The sequence below is a fragment of the Diaphorina citri genome, unplaced genomic scaffold, assembly GCF_000475195.1.
Source record: "Diaphorina citri unplaced genomic scaffold, Diaci psyllid genome assembly version 1.1 scaffold408, whole genome shotgun sequence".
NCBI lineage: Eukaryota > Metazoa > Arthropoda > Insecta > Hemiptera > Psyllidae > Diaphorina > Diaphorina citri.
The window spans coordinates 165284-177486 of record NW_007377843.1 but is presented as its reverse complement, the minus strand read 5'-3'; the positions used below and the strand labels follow the sequence as shown (position 1 = coordinate 177486).

The following is a 12203-nucleotide window of genomic DNA, read 5'->3' as shown; positions in this document are numbered from 1 at the left end:
GGTCATCCGAATGATATTAGATAATGATAATACTAGCTGCTTATTACCGAGGTATGGAATTCTATCCTGAACATTGTTTGAGAAACAACCACACAGCTCGCTTGCGCTTATCCCACCCTGTAACTCCCTGGAGGGACCTGTAAGGACATTCGGGGGAAGGGGGTTGCTTGTCTTAAATTTCGGAGCATCTCAAAAACGGTTCTACTAGGACCCAACCGACTGTTTGCGCACAGTGGGTATGACTCTGGTAAATATTGCGCCACCCATATGGAATAGCGCAACTAGCACGCGCAACGTGCCCCAACTCGGGGTCTGGTGCTAAAGCCTGATCTAAGCCAAGACCGATAGAAACTGAATTAGGAAAATACACCACCTTAACTATGGCACAAGAAACAAGAGTTTTTATTTGATGAATTCACTCCGACAGGAATAACATAATATACATATCAAATGTAAACAATACATCTAAGATTCCAAGATGTGAATATTTAAAATCTTCTAAATGCCAAATCTTCGTTTTATTATTATTCTTTTGCTAACATATTTTAAGTGGAAGGGTTCTCACATGAGCTCTTCCACCCAACCATTATTTATTTAACTGTCCCCGGGGGTTCCGGGGGTAACTCACTCTGAGAACTGCTGTAGTAAACAACCGACTCTCAAGTACGCGAACACAAACACTTGAAATCTCTCTTATCGACTGAATTCTACTGATAACGACGCAGTAAACCCGCACAGATAGGCACTGTTAGGAAATAAATCCGCGCCAATTAGCAACTTCCAAGTATCTTGTTTTCAACTGAACATGTTAGTTAAAAGTCAAATATTTCATTCAAAAAAACCAAGTATATTGTTCTCAACTAAACGTGTTAGTAATGTTAGTATTTATAAAGGCGAATATTTTGAAAAACTATGTAATATTAAATGCAGGATCAGTGAATCTAGTTGTGTTTTGAAGAAGAACATTGTTCTTTAAAATAGAAAAGTGTGCTTTTGTCAGGGACACCAATCTTGACAATCCGGCGCCCTCCGGAGGCCTAGCCACCCAAACTTTCTACCACTGGAATACCACCACCAAACAGCTGATCCAAAAAAGCAACTGCTGTTTTTATGTGATTCTGTACTGTAGAATCAATCGCATCCTGAGGGAAACTTTTTTCTATGATCCCTTGCTGAGTTGGGAATTCTTCCCTAAAGCCCGCCGACTCCCATCTTCTCGAAAACCCGCCGCGCCGACTACCAAGATAACAGCCTTAACAATACGTCACCTAAAATCAGCATCCGATGTCAAACGCCTGCTTCGGCTCCACGGAACAGACCTAAGCATGGACCTCCAAATCAAACTGGACAACGTCTTCAAAAGATTGGTGGAAGTTGAAGACAGATTCGGAGCGCATAACAAGTTCATCTCGCTCAGCGTCCGCAATTTGGATGGCAGTACGTCCACTGATGAGAACTCGGGTAAGATTTACCTCGGCATCTTGAAGTTCTACAACATCACGGGGAACGATTTCCAAACGGTTGATTTGTTCATCAAAATCGAACCTCGAATCCGTGGTGAGGAAGGGCTGATCAAGTATGATTTCAAATTCTACAACGAATATGTTGCCTACAAACACATTCTGCCGGTGCTTAACAAATCGTTTGCCAATCGAATCGAGGGAGAACCTCGGAGTGTTCCCAAGAGATTCAGCGAACAAGCAGACAATGCTTACACGATCGAGGAGTTCACCAACGATGTTCGCTATCGGGAAATAGGAAAGCTGAGGAAGCGCGAGTATCGACATTCGTGGAACTCCTTCGACAAAATGAAGACCGAAATGAAATTCTACACGATTCGACCCAATTCGAGGTTCGCCGTTGACAAGTGTGCAACATATGAGAAACATGTGACCAGACATGGTGCAACATATGAGAAACATGGTGCAACATATGAGAAATCACATGGTGCGGTGGCCAACGAGATACTCAAACTGTTTCCGAAATTCTATCATGGGGAAGTTGGTGATGGCGGTGGTACAGATAATATCATTGTCATCGAGAACATGCTACCCGCAGGATTTCATACGGACAACGAAGGATTGTTTCTGGACAAAGACCGGATTTTGCTGACTTTGAAAACGTTGGGTGAGTTGTAAATCTTGTTTTCAATTTTCACTGATTTAGGATTGGTAGGTACGATGTGGATGGGTTAGGTACCATTGGACAGATTGTACTACATACATGTACAATTTTATCGTACAAACAAATAATATTGAATTGAATACGTAGGTTACAGACAAACTGTAGTGGAATAATTACTCGTATGTTAAATCCTGATTGTAGTAGCCATTGGCGAATTAATTAGAATCGGTCAACGAAAAAGCATTCAGTGTGTTACAAAACTGGAAAAGATCAATTTAGTTATAACCGGACTTTACACAACTTTCTAGTATTACTAGGTCCTAGAGAAAAAATAAGTAATGTTTCAATGTTTTCTTTTCAATTTCCAGGAAAATTTCACTCATCCAGTTACATAGCGAAAGCCAACAATCGGGAAGAATTCCAAAGGGTTGTGGACCAGCTGAAAGCTACTGGATGGACATTACCAGAATACTGGGACATCTATCCGAATTTCATCAATCAACATTTGCAGAGGGGGATCGAGTTTTTGAAAACAGACAAGCAATATCAGCATCACGTTCACAAATTCGACAAAATACTGCAGGATCCTAAAGCGTACTTCTTCAAGTTGATCAAACCGAATGACATGTCTGTGATTTGTCACGGGGACTTTTGCAAGAACAATATTCTTTATAAGTATGAAAATACTTCCGATGTTGTTGGCAATGAGAACAGATTTGACAGAGAAGTCAACTCGGATGTCAAAAATGATATGGATTATCAGCAAGTTTATATCCAGAAGAAAAGTGATAAACTAAGAAGGAAAGAATCAGTAGAAAAACAAAAATCTACAGCATCTACACGATTCGACCCAATTCGAGGTTCGCCGTTGACAAGTGTGCAACATATGAGAAACATGTGACCAGACATGGTGCAACATATGAGAAACATGGTGCAACATATGAGAAATCACATGGTGCGGTGGCCAACGAGATACTCAAACTGTTTCCGAAATTCTATCATGGGGAAGTTGGTGATGGCGGTGGTACAGATAATATCATTGTCATCGAGAACATGCTACCCGCAGGATTTCATACGGACAACGAAGGATTGTTTCTGGACAAAGACCGGATTTTGCTGACTTTGAAAACGTTGGGTGAGTTGTAAATTCTTTTTTCAATTTTCACTGATTTAGGATTGGTAGGTACGATGTGGATGGGTTAGGTACCATTGGACAGATTGTACTACATACATGTATATTGTACAATTTTATCGTACAAACAAATAATATTGTATTGAATACGTAGGTTACAGACAAACTGTAGTGGAATAATTACTCGTATGTTCAATCCTGATTGTAGTAGCCATTGGCGAATTACTTAGAATCGGTCAACGAAAAAGCATTCAGTGTGTTACAAAAATGGAAAAGATCAATTTAGTCATAAACGGACTTTACACACCTTTCTAGTATTACTAGGTCCTAGAGAAAAAGTAAGTATTGTTTCACTTTTCAATTTCCAGGAAAATTTCACTCATCCAGTTACATAACGAAAGCCAATCCCACCCGAAAAAAAAAAAAAAAAAAAAAAAAAAAAAAAAAAAAATTGGTGACAGGGTGTCACAAGTTAGGGTGGAAGAGCTCTCTTATTGGGTTACTTCCCCTGATTTAGGTTGTTGGAATGCTATATTATAGTGTCGGGCTTACCGAGGTAGAGTTCCATATTAGAGTTCCGGAACCCAGTCACCCGATTGGGCTTCCGACACCCTAGTTTTTTTTCTGAGTGCATGTCCTCTGAGAAGTCATAAATCTCCTAAGATTTCTGAGATACCTTCCGAAATACCTCTTTATTCTTTATGGCCTACCTTCCGAAATACTTCTTTATGGCATCTGTGTATTTCAGCCCGATATTTGAATAACTGCAGACACCAGTGAGTGAGTGAGATTAGATATTATTAGGACACCTATTAGATTTAGATATTAGTCTGGAGTTCGAGTCCTGGTAGTTAGTAGTTACAATCTACAAACAGTTGAAATTTATTACCATTTATTTACTCATTGTTTTTAACATTTTATATTTTAATATAGCTTGGCTTTTTTGTCCGATAAACATTTAACTATCCCAATTTATTAACCTCTATTACCATAATACAGTTAAAGTTCTGAAAAAATGTGCCAAGTCTTTTATAACCATTAATGTGCATATATTACATACTTTTAAAGCTTCCAGCAAGAGAGTTTTTCTTTCAGTTGTAGACTTGATAGGCTTCCACCACACCATAGTATCAAATCTTTTGAAAAATATAGGTAAATAAAAAGAAGAAATGAAAAAGAGATATACAGAAACTGAAAAGAGATGAGTGGAATAAACCTGAACATCGAGTGGAACAACAAGGAATAAGAAAAACAGCTCCCAGACAATTTCATAGGTACCTACTATCAATCGAAATAAAGGATCATTTATCAAGTGACGAAACACTTACCAATCACAAAACATTGTAACGTAATCACACTCTGTTACGACCCTACTTTTTTGGGGATGTGATTTGTGTAGGATTATAAGGGGGTGTAAATTCAAACTGCAGTTGTGATCACGTTTCCTTGGCAAAAATGTGATTTTTAGGTTGTTATTTTTACTTTATCTATATCTTCCCCTGATGGAATCGAAACAAACTTCTTAAATTGGCAGAACTAGTTTGTCTGGATTTTCTTCTTTCTGAAATTAATTTTCGTCGTCAGCGACTTCTTCTTCTTGATGCTCTTCTTCTTTATATCATCATCCTCTTCTTCTTTTTTTTTCTTCTTGCTCTTCGTCGTCCACTTCTTTCCTTTTTTCCAAGTCTTTGTTTAGATTCTCAAGTATGTATATTTTTTTTACCATGTTTTTCGATTCTCAAGTAGGGTAAGTGTACCATTTATTCGCCCACCTAAAAAACGTACCATTTATTGGCCCACCTGCCCACATTTTAGGAGATGCGCCGGTCCGTGCCGTAGTTCGACAATCTGGGGAATTAAAGAGCGGTGAGAAAAACATGTTGTAAAATATACTACACTCCGAAGAGCCTCAATATTTCCAGGATACTCTTCTCTATCTGCAAAACATAAGGCATTATAGCACCAGAGCACGTAATTTGAATAGCCTGGAAATTCAAAGACATAGGACTCAGATAGAGGTATATGGTAATTTTGGTAAATAGAATAGAATAGAATCTGCAGTTAACTAGAATAACTAGATTATGGAATTCTCTTCATAGGGATATAAGAGACTCACAAACTCTAGGAGCATTCAAGACCTCCCTGGTAAAATATCTAAAAAGCTCACAGTGAAAGAAAAACTTAGTGGTTGGGTGGAAGAGCTTCATCAGGAGAAATTAAAGCCACTAAAAAAAATCAAATAAATTGAGATGAAATAATGACTAATACTCTTCACTTGGATACATGAGATAAATCTTACTTGTTGAGATAAATAATGACTAATACTCTTCACTTGGATACATGAGATAAATCTTACTTGTTGAGATAAATAATGACTAATACTCTTCACTTGGATACATGAGATAAATCTTACTTGTTGAGATAAATCTTACTTGTTGAGATAAATCTCCGGCTTCCATACACCCACTGGGTTTCTGAGGAGCAGAGTGCGCCGGACAAAGTCATTCTTACCCCAGGTGAAATTGTCGTCCTGCCACTCCTGAAAAATGAAGTGAAAAAAGTGAAGTAGTAGGGGAAAAGAGTCTAAAACCGGATACATAATTTTGAAAACGGTCTAGAAAAGTCCTACAGTATTGGGAGTATGATACTCAGTACTCAGTGAAGGTAGAAACACACTACCATCACGTCACGTCACGTGAAGTCATGGGGATTCAGAAAGATGTGGTTAAGTCACGTGCCGTGATAGTAGTGTGGCTGTCCTGAACGAAATTACTTACAATATTATGGAAAAACTTTGAACTACATGACTACATCTTTCTGACTTTTCATGACTTAAAAATGAAGTGAAAAAAAGTGAAGTAGTAGGGGAAAAGAGTCTAAAACCCAGAATATTTTACAAATAGTGAAGAAGTATATGTTTATCATTTCAACCTACCTAGTCTAAAACTGGATACATATTTTTGAAAACGGTCTAGAAAAGTCCTACAGTATTGAGAGTATGATACTCAGTACTCAGTGAAGGTTAGAAACACACTACCATCACGTCACGTGACGTGAAGTCATGGGGATTCAGAAAGATGTGGTTAAGTCACGTGACGTGATAGTAGTGTGGCTGTCCTGAACGAAATTACCTTCAATATTATGGAAAAACTTTGAACTACATGACTACATCTTTCTGACTCTTCATGACTTCACGTGATGTGACGTGATGGTGGTGTGTTTCACACCTTTACTCACCATTGCAAAGTCTCCAGACATGTACAATATCCCATACATTTGAATCTGAAAGTTAAGAAAACGGAAAAATAAACACCTCAGCAACATCTAACTTTTGTTTCAAAGAGGTTTGTTTGATAGACGTTAATGGGGATAAATGAACAACAGGTGCCGTGAAAAAAAAAAAAAAAAAAAAAAAAAAAAAAAAAAAAAAAACAAACAAACCTATTTAAATATTATGTTGAGCCGCCACAATACATGGTTAATACAGAATAACAAAACAAGCTCTCACGTGTGTGATTTTCCCCCACTCAAAATTTTGAAGGGGGTTTTAAATAATGCATAAACCACGTAAAAAATTGACGACTCCAGAGAGAGAGAGGAGGAGGAGGGAGGGAGGGAATGAATGTGGGATGAGATGTGACGGATATGATGAAGAGAGAAAGAGATAGAAAGGCGGGGGAAACATAGTGTGAGAGAGAGAGAGAGAGAGAGATGAAAAAATGGCGGACACGTGTGAAAATAAGTTAGACTAAAAAAGGAGGAAGAAATAACAAGAAAAGAAAAAGAAAAAAAAAGCTACGTTAGGAAGCTAGAGAAACCGTGATGATATAGCACAAAATTCCCTCCTTTATATCAGATGAGTCAGTCTAGTAATCTCTGGCTCGCGGGTTCGATTCCCGCCCGGGGCGAACTTTATCCTAAAAGTTTTAGAACAGTTAATCTTCGTTCTCGGAACAACTGGCTTTCTCCCATCCTGCCCTCCTTCTCTCTTCGCTTTCGGAACGATGAAACCTTAGCAGTTACAGTTCCCTCTATCAAACCTCTTAAAAAAGGTTAAAAATGTACGAAGGATCAAATTTTCCCTCAGACAGGTCAAAAAGTGTCCCTCAGGAAAAGTTGAATTTTCCAAAATTTTAACCATTAATTAAAAAAAAAAAAAAAAAAAAAAAAAAAAAAAAAAAAAAAAAAAACACCAACAACAACAACAACAAACCTATTTAAATATTATGTTGAGCCGCCACAACACATGGTTAATACAGAATAACAAAACAAGCTCTCACGTGTGTGATTTCCGGCGTTTTTTCCCCCACTCAAAATTTCGAAGGGGGTTTTAAATAATGCATAAACCACGTAAAAAATTGACGACTCCAGAGAGAGAGAGAGGAGGAGGAGGGAGGGAATGAATGTGGGAAGCTGGGATGAGATGTGACGGATATGATGAAGAGAGAAAGAGATAGAAAGGAAGGGGAAATATAGTGTGTGTGAGAGAGAGATGAAATGGCGGACACGTGTGAAAATAAGTTAGACTAAAAAAGGAGGAAGAAATAACAAGAAAAGAAAAAGAAAAAAAAAGCTACGTTAGGAAGCTAGAGAAACCGTGATAATATAGCACAAAATTCCCTCCTTTATATCAGATGAGTCAGCCTAGTAATCTGTGGCTCGCGGGTTCGATTTCCGCCCGGGGCGAACTTTATCCTAAAAGTTTTAGACTAAAACAGTTAATCTTCGTTCTCGGAACGGCTAGCTTTCTCCTATCCTGTCCTCTGTTTCTCTTCGCTTTCGGGACGATAAGACCTCAGCATTTACAGTTCCCTCTATCAAACCAAACCTCTTAAAAAAGGTTAAAAATGTACGAAGGATCAAATTTTCCCTCAGACAGGTCAAAAAGTGTCCCTCAGGAAAAGTTGAGCTTTCCAAAATTCCATGATGTCCACACCTCCTAATACCCCCTAGAAACGCAATGCTCCCCCTATTCGATCCAGAGCGAGGAAGACAAACCTAATGGTAAGTGTATGTAAAAATCCCTGATGATGAGAATATGAATATGAGGCGTTAAGTCTAAAGTACCAGCACATCGCATTGACGTGAGATCCCTACTAAATTCCGAGAAAGAGGAGGGGAACAAAAAAAGAGGAAGAAGAGGAGGTAGAGGAGGAGAAGGTAGATTGGGAGAAAGAGAAGGAGGAAGGAGAATAAGAGGAGGAGGAAGAGGAGGAGAAGTTAGAGAGGAGAGAGAGGAGGAGGGAAATGAAGAAATGGAGAAACTTAACGTCACTGTATAATTGCTAAGATTCTTAGTGACCGGAGGCCGGGGGTTTTAGCCTTCATTCGGCTACAACTGCTACAAGCTACCGGCCTGCACACATTAACCTCACCCAGCCTGAGTGGGGCCAGGAGAAGCCAACAAATGCGGTTGCCGAGATGGTCACCCATCCGGATAATAAAAACACTCAACGTTGCTTAACTTCAGTAGTGATCCACCAGGAACTGGATGTACTATTGCAGCAGGAAGAAAATGAGGAAGAGGAGGCTAAGAAAAAGAAGAAAGAAAGGGAAGTTTGTATCTTGAAGACACTTCCAGGAGATCTTTTTTATTCTTTCTTCCTGTCTTCCTTTTTCCTTTATTTTTGCCCCTTTATCTTCCTCTCTTTCGTTCTTCTTTCCTTCTCGGCATCTCTTTTCCACATTCCATCCCTCCTTTACCATGTCATCCTTATGGTATATCCTTTCCAAATCTTTTTCTTATGGATTTTCCCTTCGCTTTCATCTTCTCTTCCTTTTGTCTCCTCTTCATGTCCGTCCCTTTATCTTCCTCTCTTTCGTTCTTCTCTCCTTCTCGGCATCTCTTTTCGAAATTCCATTCCTCCTTTTTCATGACATCCTTTCCTCTATGGTGTATTGGTGTATCCTTTCCAAATCTAGTTTTTATGGATTTTCTCTTCGCTTTCAGTTGTGATAAATTTGTCTTTTTAGAGCGTTTCTTTCCACATATCTCTCTATATCATTTTTTCCCCTTTTCCTCGTGTCTCTAGTTTTATCATTTTTATACTTTTTTCTCAATACTTTCTCTATGGTTTTATTGTTCTATCCATCACGTGCTAGCTATTTGTTATCGCTTGAAGACAGGAGATTCTCCTTCATATGGGAACCAGGGGTGTAATGTCCTCTTTCTTCTCCTCTTCCTTTCCATTTTCCTCCTTTTTCCCCGTTTTCCTTTCTCCTCCTCTTCCCCCTTCTTCCTTCTCCTCCTCTCTGTATTCCATCAGCCGCTCGGCATATGGTACCCCCATCCGATTATTCTGTAATAAGTTTTCTTACTGTTATGTATTAGTGTTTTGCTTTTTTCTCCTTCTTCTTCTTCTTTTCTTCTTCTTCTTCTTCTCTTTCTTCTTCTTTTCTTCTTCTTCTTTTTCTTCTTCTTCTTCTTCTTTTCTTCTTCGGCACTATATTCTTTCTTTCATTATTTCATTTATTTCTACCACAAATAGCTAGCACGTGATGGATAGAACAATAAAACCATAGAGAAAGTATTGAGAAAAAAGTATAAAAATGATAAAACTAGAGACACGATGAAAAGGGAAAAAAATGATATAGAGAGATATGAGGATAGAAACGCTCTAAAAAGACACATTTATCACAACCCAAAGCGAAGAGAAAATCCATAAAAACTAGATTTGGAAAGGATACACCAATACACCATAGAGGGAAGGATGTCATGGAAAAGGAGGAATGGAATTTGGAAAAGAGATGCCGAGAAGGAAAGAAGAACGAAAGAGAGGAAGATAAAGGGACAGACATGAAGAGGAGATTAAAGGAAGAGGAGATGAAAGCGAAGGGAAAATCCATAAGAAAAAGATTTGGAAAGGATACACCATAAGGATGACATGGTAAAGGAGGGATGGGATTTGGAAAAGAGATGCCGAAAAGGAAAGAAGAACGAAAGAGAGGAAAATAAAGGGGCAAAAATAAAGAGAAAAGGAAGACAGGAAGAGGAGGAAGAAAGAACTCCTGGAAGTGTCTTCAAGATACAAACTTCCCTTTCTTTCTTCTTTTTCTTAGCCTCCTCCTCCTCTTCCTCTTCCTCCTTTTCTTCCTGCTATAATAGCACATCCAGTTCCTGGTGGATCACTACTGAAGTTAAGCAACGTTGAGTGTTTTTATTATCCGGATGGGTGACCACTGACCATCTCGGCAACCGCATTTGTTGGCTCCTCCTGGCCCCACTCTGGCTGGGTGAGGTTAATGTGTGCAGGCCGGTAGCTTACAGCCGAATGAAGGCTAAAACCCCTGTCACTAAGAATCTTAGCAGTCAGACAGTGACGTTAAGGTTCTCCATTTCTTCATTTCCCTCCTCCTCTTTCTCCTCTCTAACTTCTCATTCTCCTTCTCTTCCTCTTCTTCCTTCTTGTTATTCTTCTCCTCCTCCTTTTTCTTCTTCTTTTTCTTTTCCTCTTTCTCCCAATCTACCTTCTCCTCCTCTACCTCCTCCTCTTCTTCTCTCTCCTCTTATTTCTCTTCCTTCTTGTTCTCCTCCTCCTCCTTCTCTTTAGTCCCTCCTTTTGATCCTCCTCTACCTCCTCTTCTTCCTCTTTCTCCTTCTTCCCCTTCTCATCCTCCTCTACTTCCTCTTCTTCTTTCTCCTCCTCCTCCTCCTCCTCCTCCTTATCCTTTTCTTCCTCTTCCTCCTCTTCTTCTTGTTAATTGTCTCCTCTTTTTTCTTGTTCTCTTCCTCCTTCTCCTTTTCCTCTTTCTTATTGTTCTCCTCCTCCTTCTTTCCAGTCCCTCCTTCTCCTCCTCCTCATCCTTATTTTTTTCCCTCCTCCGCCCCCTTGGAATTTAGTAGGGATCTCACGTCAATGCGATGTGCTGGTACTTTTAGACTTAACGCCTCATATTCATATTCTCATCATCAGGGAATTTTACATACACTTACCATTAGGTTTGTCTTCCTCGCTCTGGATCGAATAGGGGGAGCATTGCGTTTCTAGGGGGTACACTGAGAAAAAAAACTAGGGTGCCGAAAGCCCAATCGGGTGACTGGGTTCCGGCACTCTAATATTGAACTCTATATCGAAAGCTCGACACTATAATATAGCATTCCAATAGCCTAAATCAACATAAATAACCCAATAATGGAGTTCTTCCACCCTAAACTTGTGTCACCCTGTCACCTTTTTTTTTTCTCAGTGTAGGAGGTGTGGACATCATGGAATTTTGGAAAATTCAACTTTTCCTGAGGGACACTTTTTGACCTGTCTGAGGGAAAATTTGATCCTTCGTACATTTTTAACCTTTTTTAAGAGGTTTGATAGAGGGAACTGTAACTGCTAAGGTTTCATCGTTCCGAAAGCGAAGAGAGAAGGAGGGCAGGATGGGAGAAAGCCAGTTGTTCCGAGAACGAAGATTAACTGTTCTAAAACTTTTAGGATAAAGTTCGCCCCGGGCGGGAATCGAACCCGCGAGCCAGAGATTACTAGACTGACTCATCTGATATAAAGGAGGGAATTTTGTGCTATATCATCACGGTTTCTCTAGCTTCCTAACGTAGCTTTTTTTTTCTTTTTCTTTTCTTGTTATTTCTTCCTCCTTTTTTAGTCTAACTTATTTTCACACGTGTCCGCCATTTTTTCATCTCTCTCTCTCTCTCTCTCTCACACTATGTTTCCCCCGCCTTTCTATCTCTTTCTCTCTTCATCATATCCGTCACATCTCATCCCACATTCATTCCCTCCCTCCCTCCTCCTCCTCTCTCTCTCTGGAGTCGTCAATTTTTTACGTGGTTTATGCATTATTTAAAACCCCCTTCAAAATTTTGAGTGGGGGAAAATCACACACGTGAGAGCTTGTTTTGTTATTCTGTATTAACCATGTATTGTGGCGGCTCAACATAATATTTAAATAGGTTTGTTTGTTTTTTTTTTTTTTTTGTTTTTGTTTTTTTTTTTTT

General features: G+C 39.2%; 1 protein-coding gene across 1 annotated transcript; it reads left to right on the top strand.

Moving 5' to 3' along the window:
• The first annotated feature begins 725 nt into the window (after positions 1-725).
• LOC103508545 lies at positions 726-3147 on the top strand. The gene is made up of 2 exons (XM_026823124.1): positions 726-2127; positions 2493-3147. Exons 1-2 carry the CDS (start codon positions 1326-1328, stop codon positions 3023-3025), a joined length of 1335 nt encoding a protein of 444 aa, XP_026678925.1. The 5' UTR covers positions 726-1325; the 3' UTR covers positions 3026-3147.
• The last annotated feature ends 9056 nt before the right edge of the window (positions 3148-12203 follow it).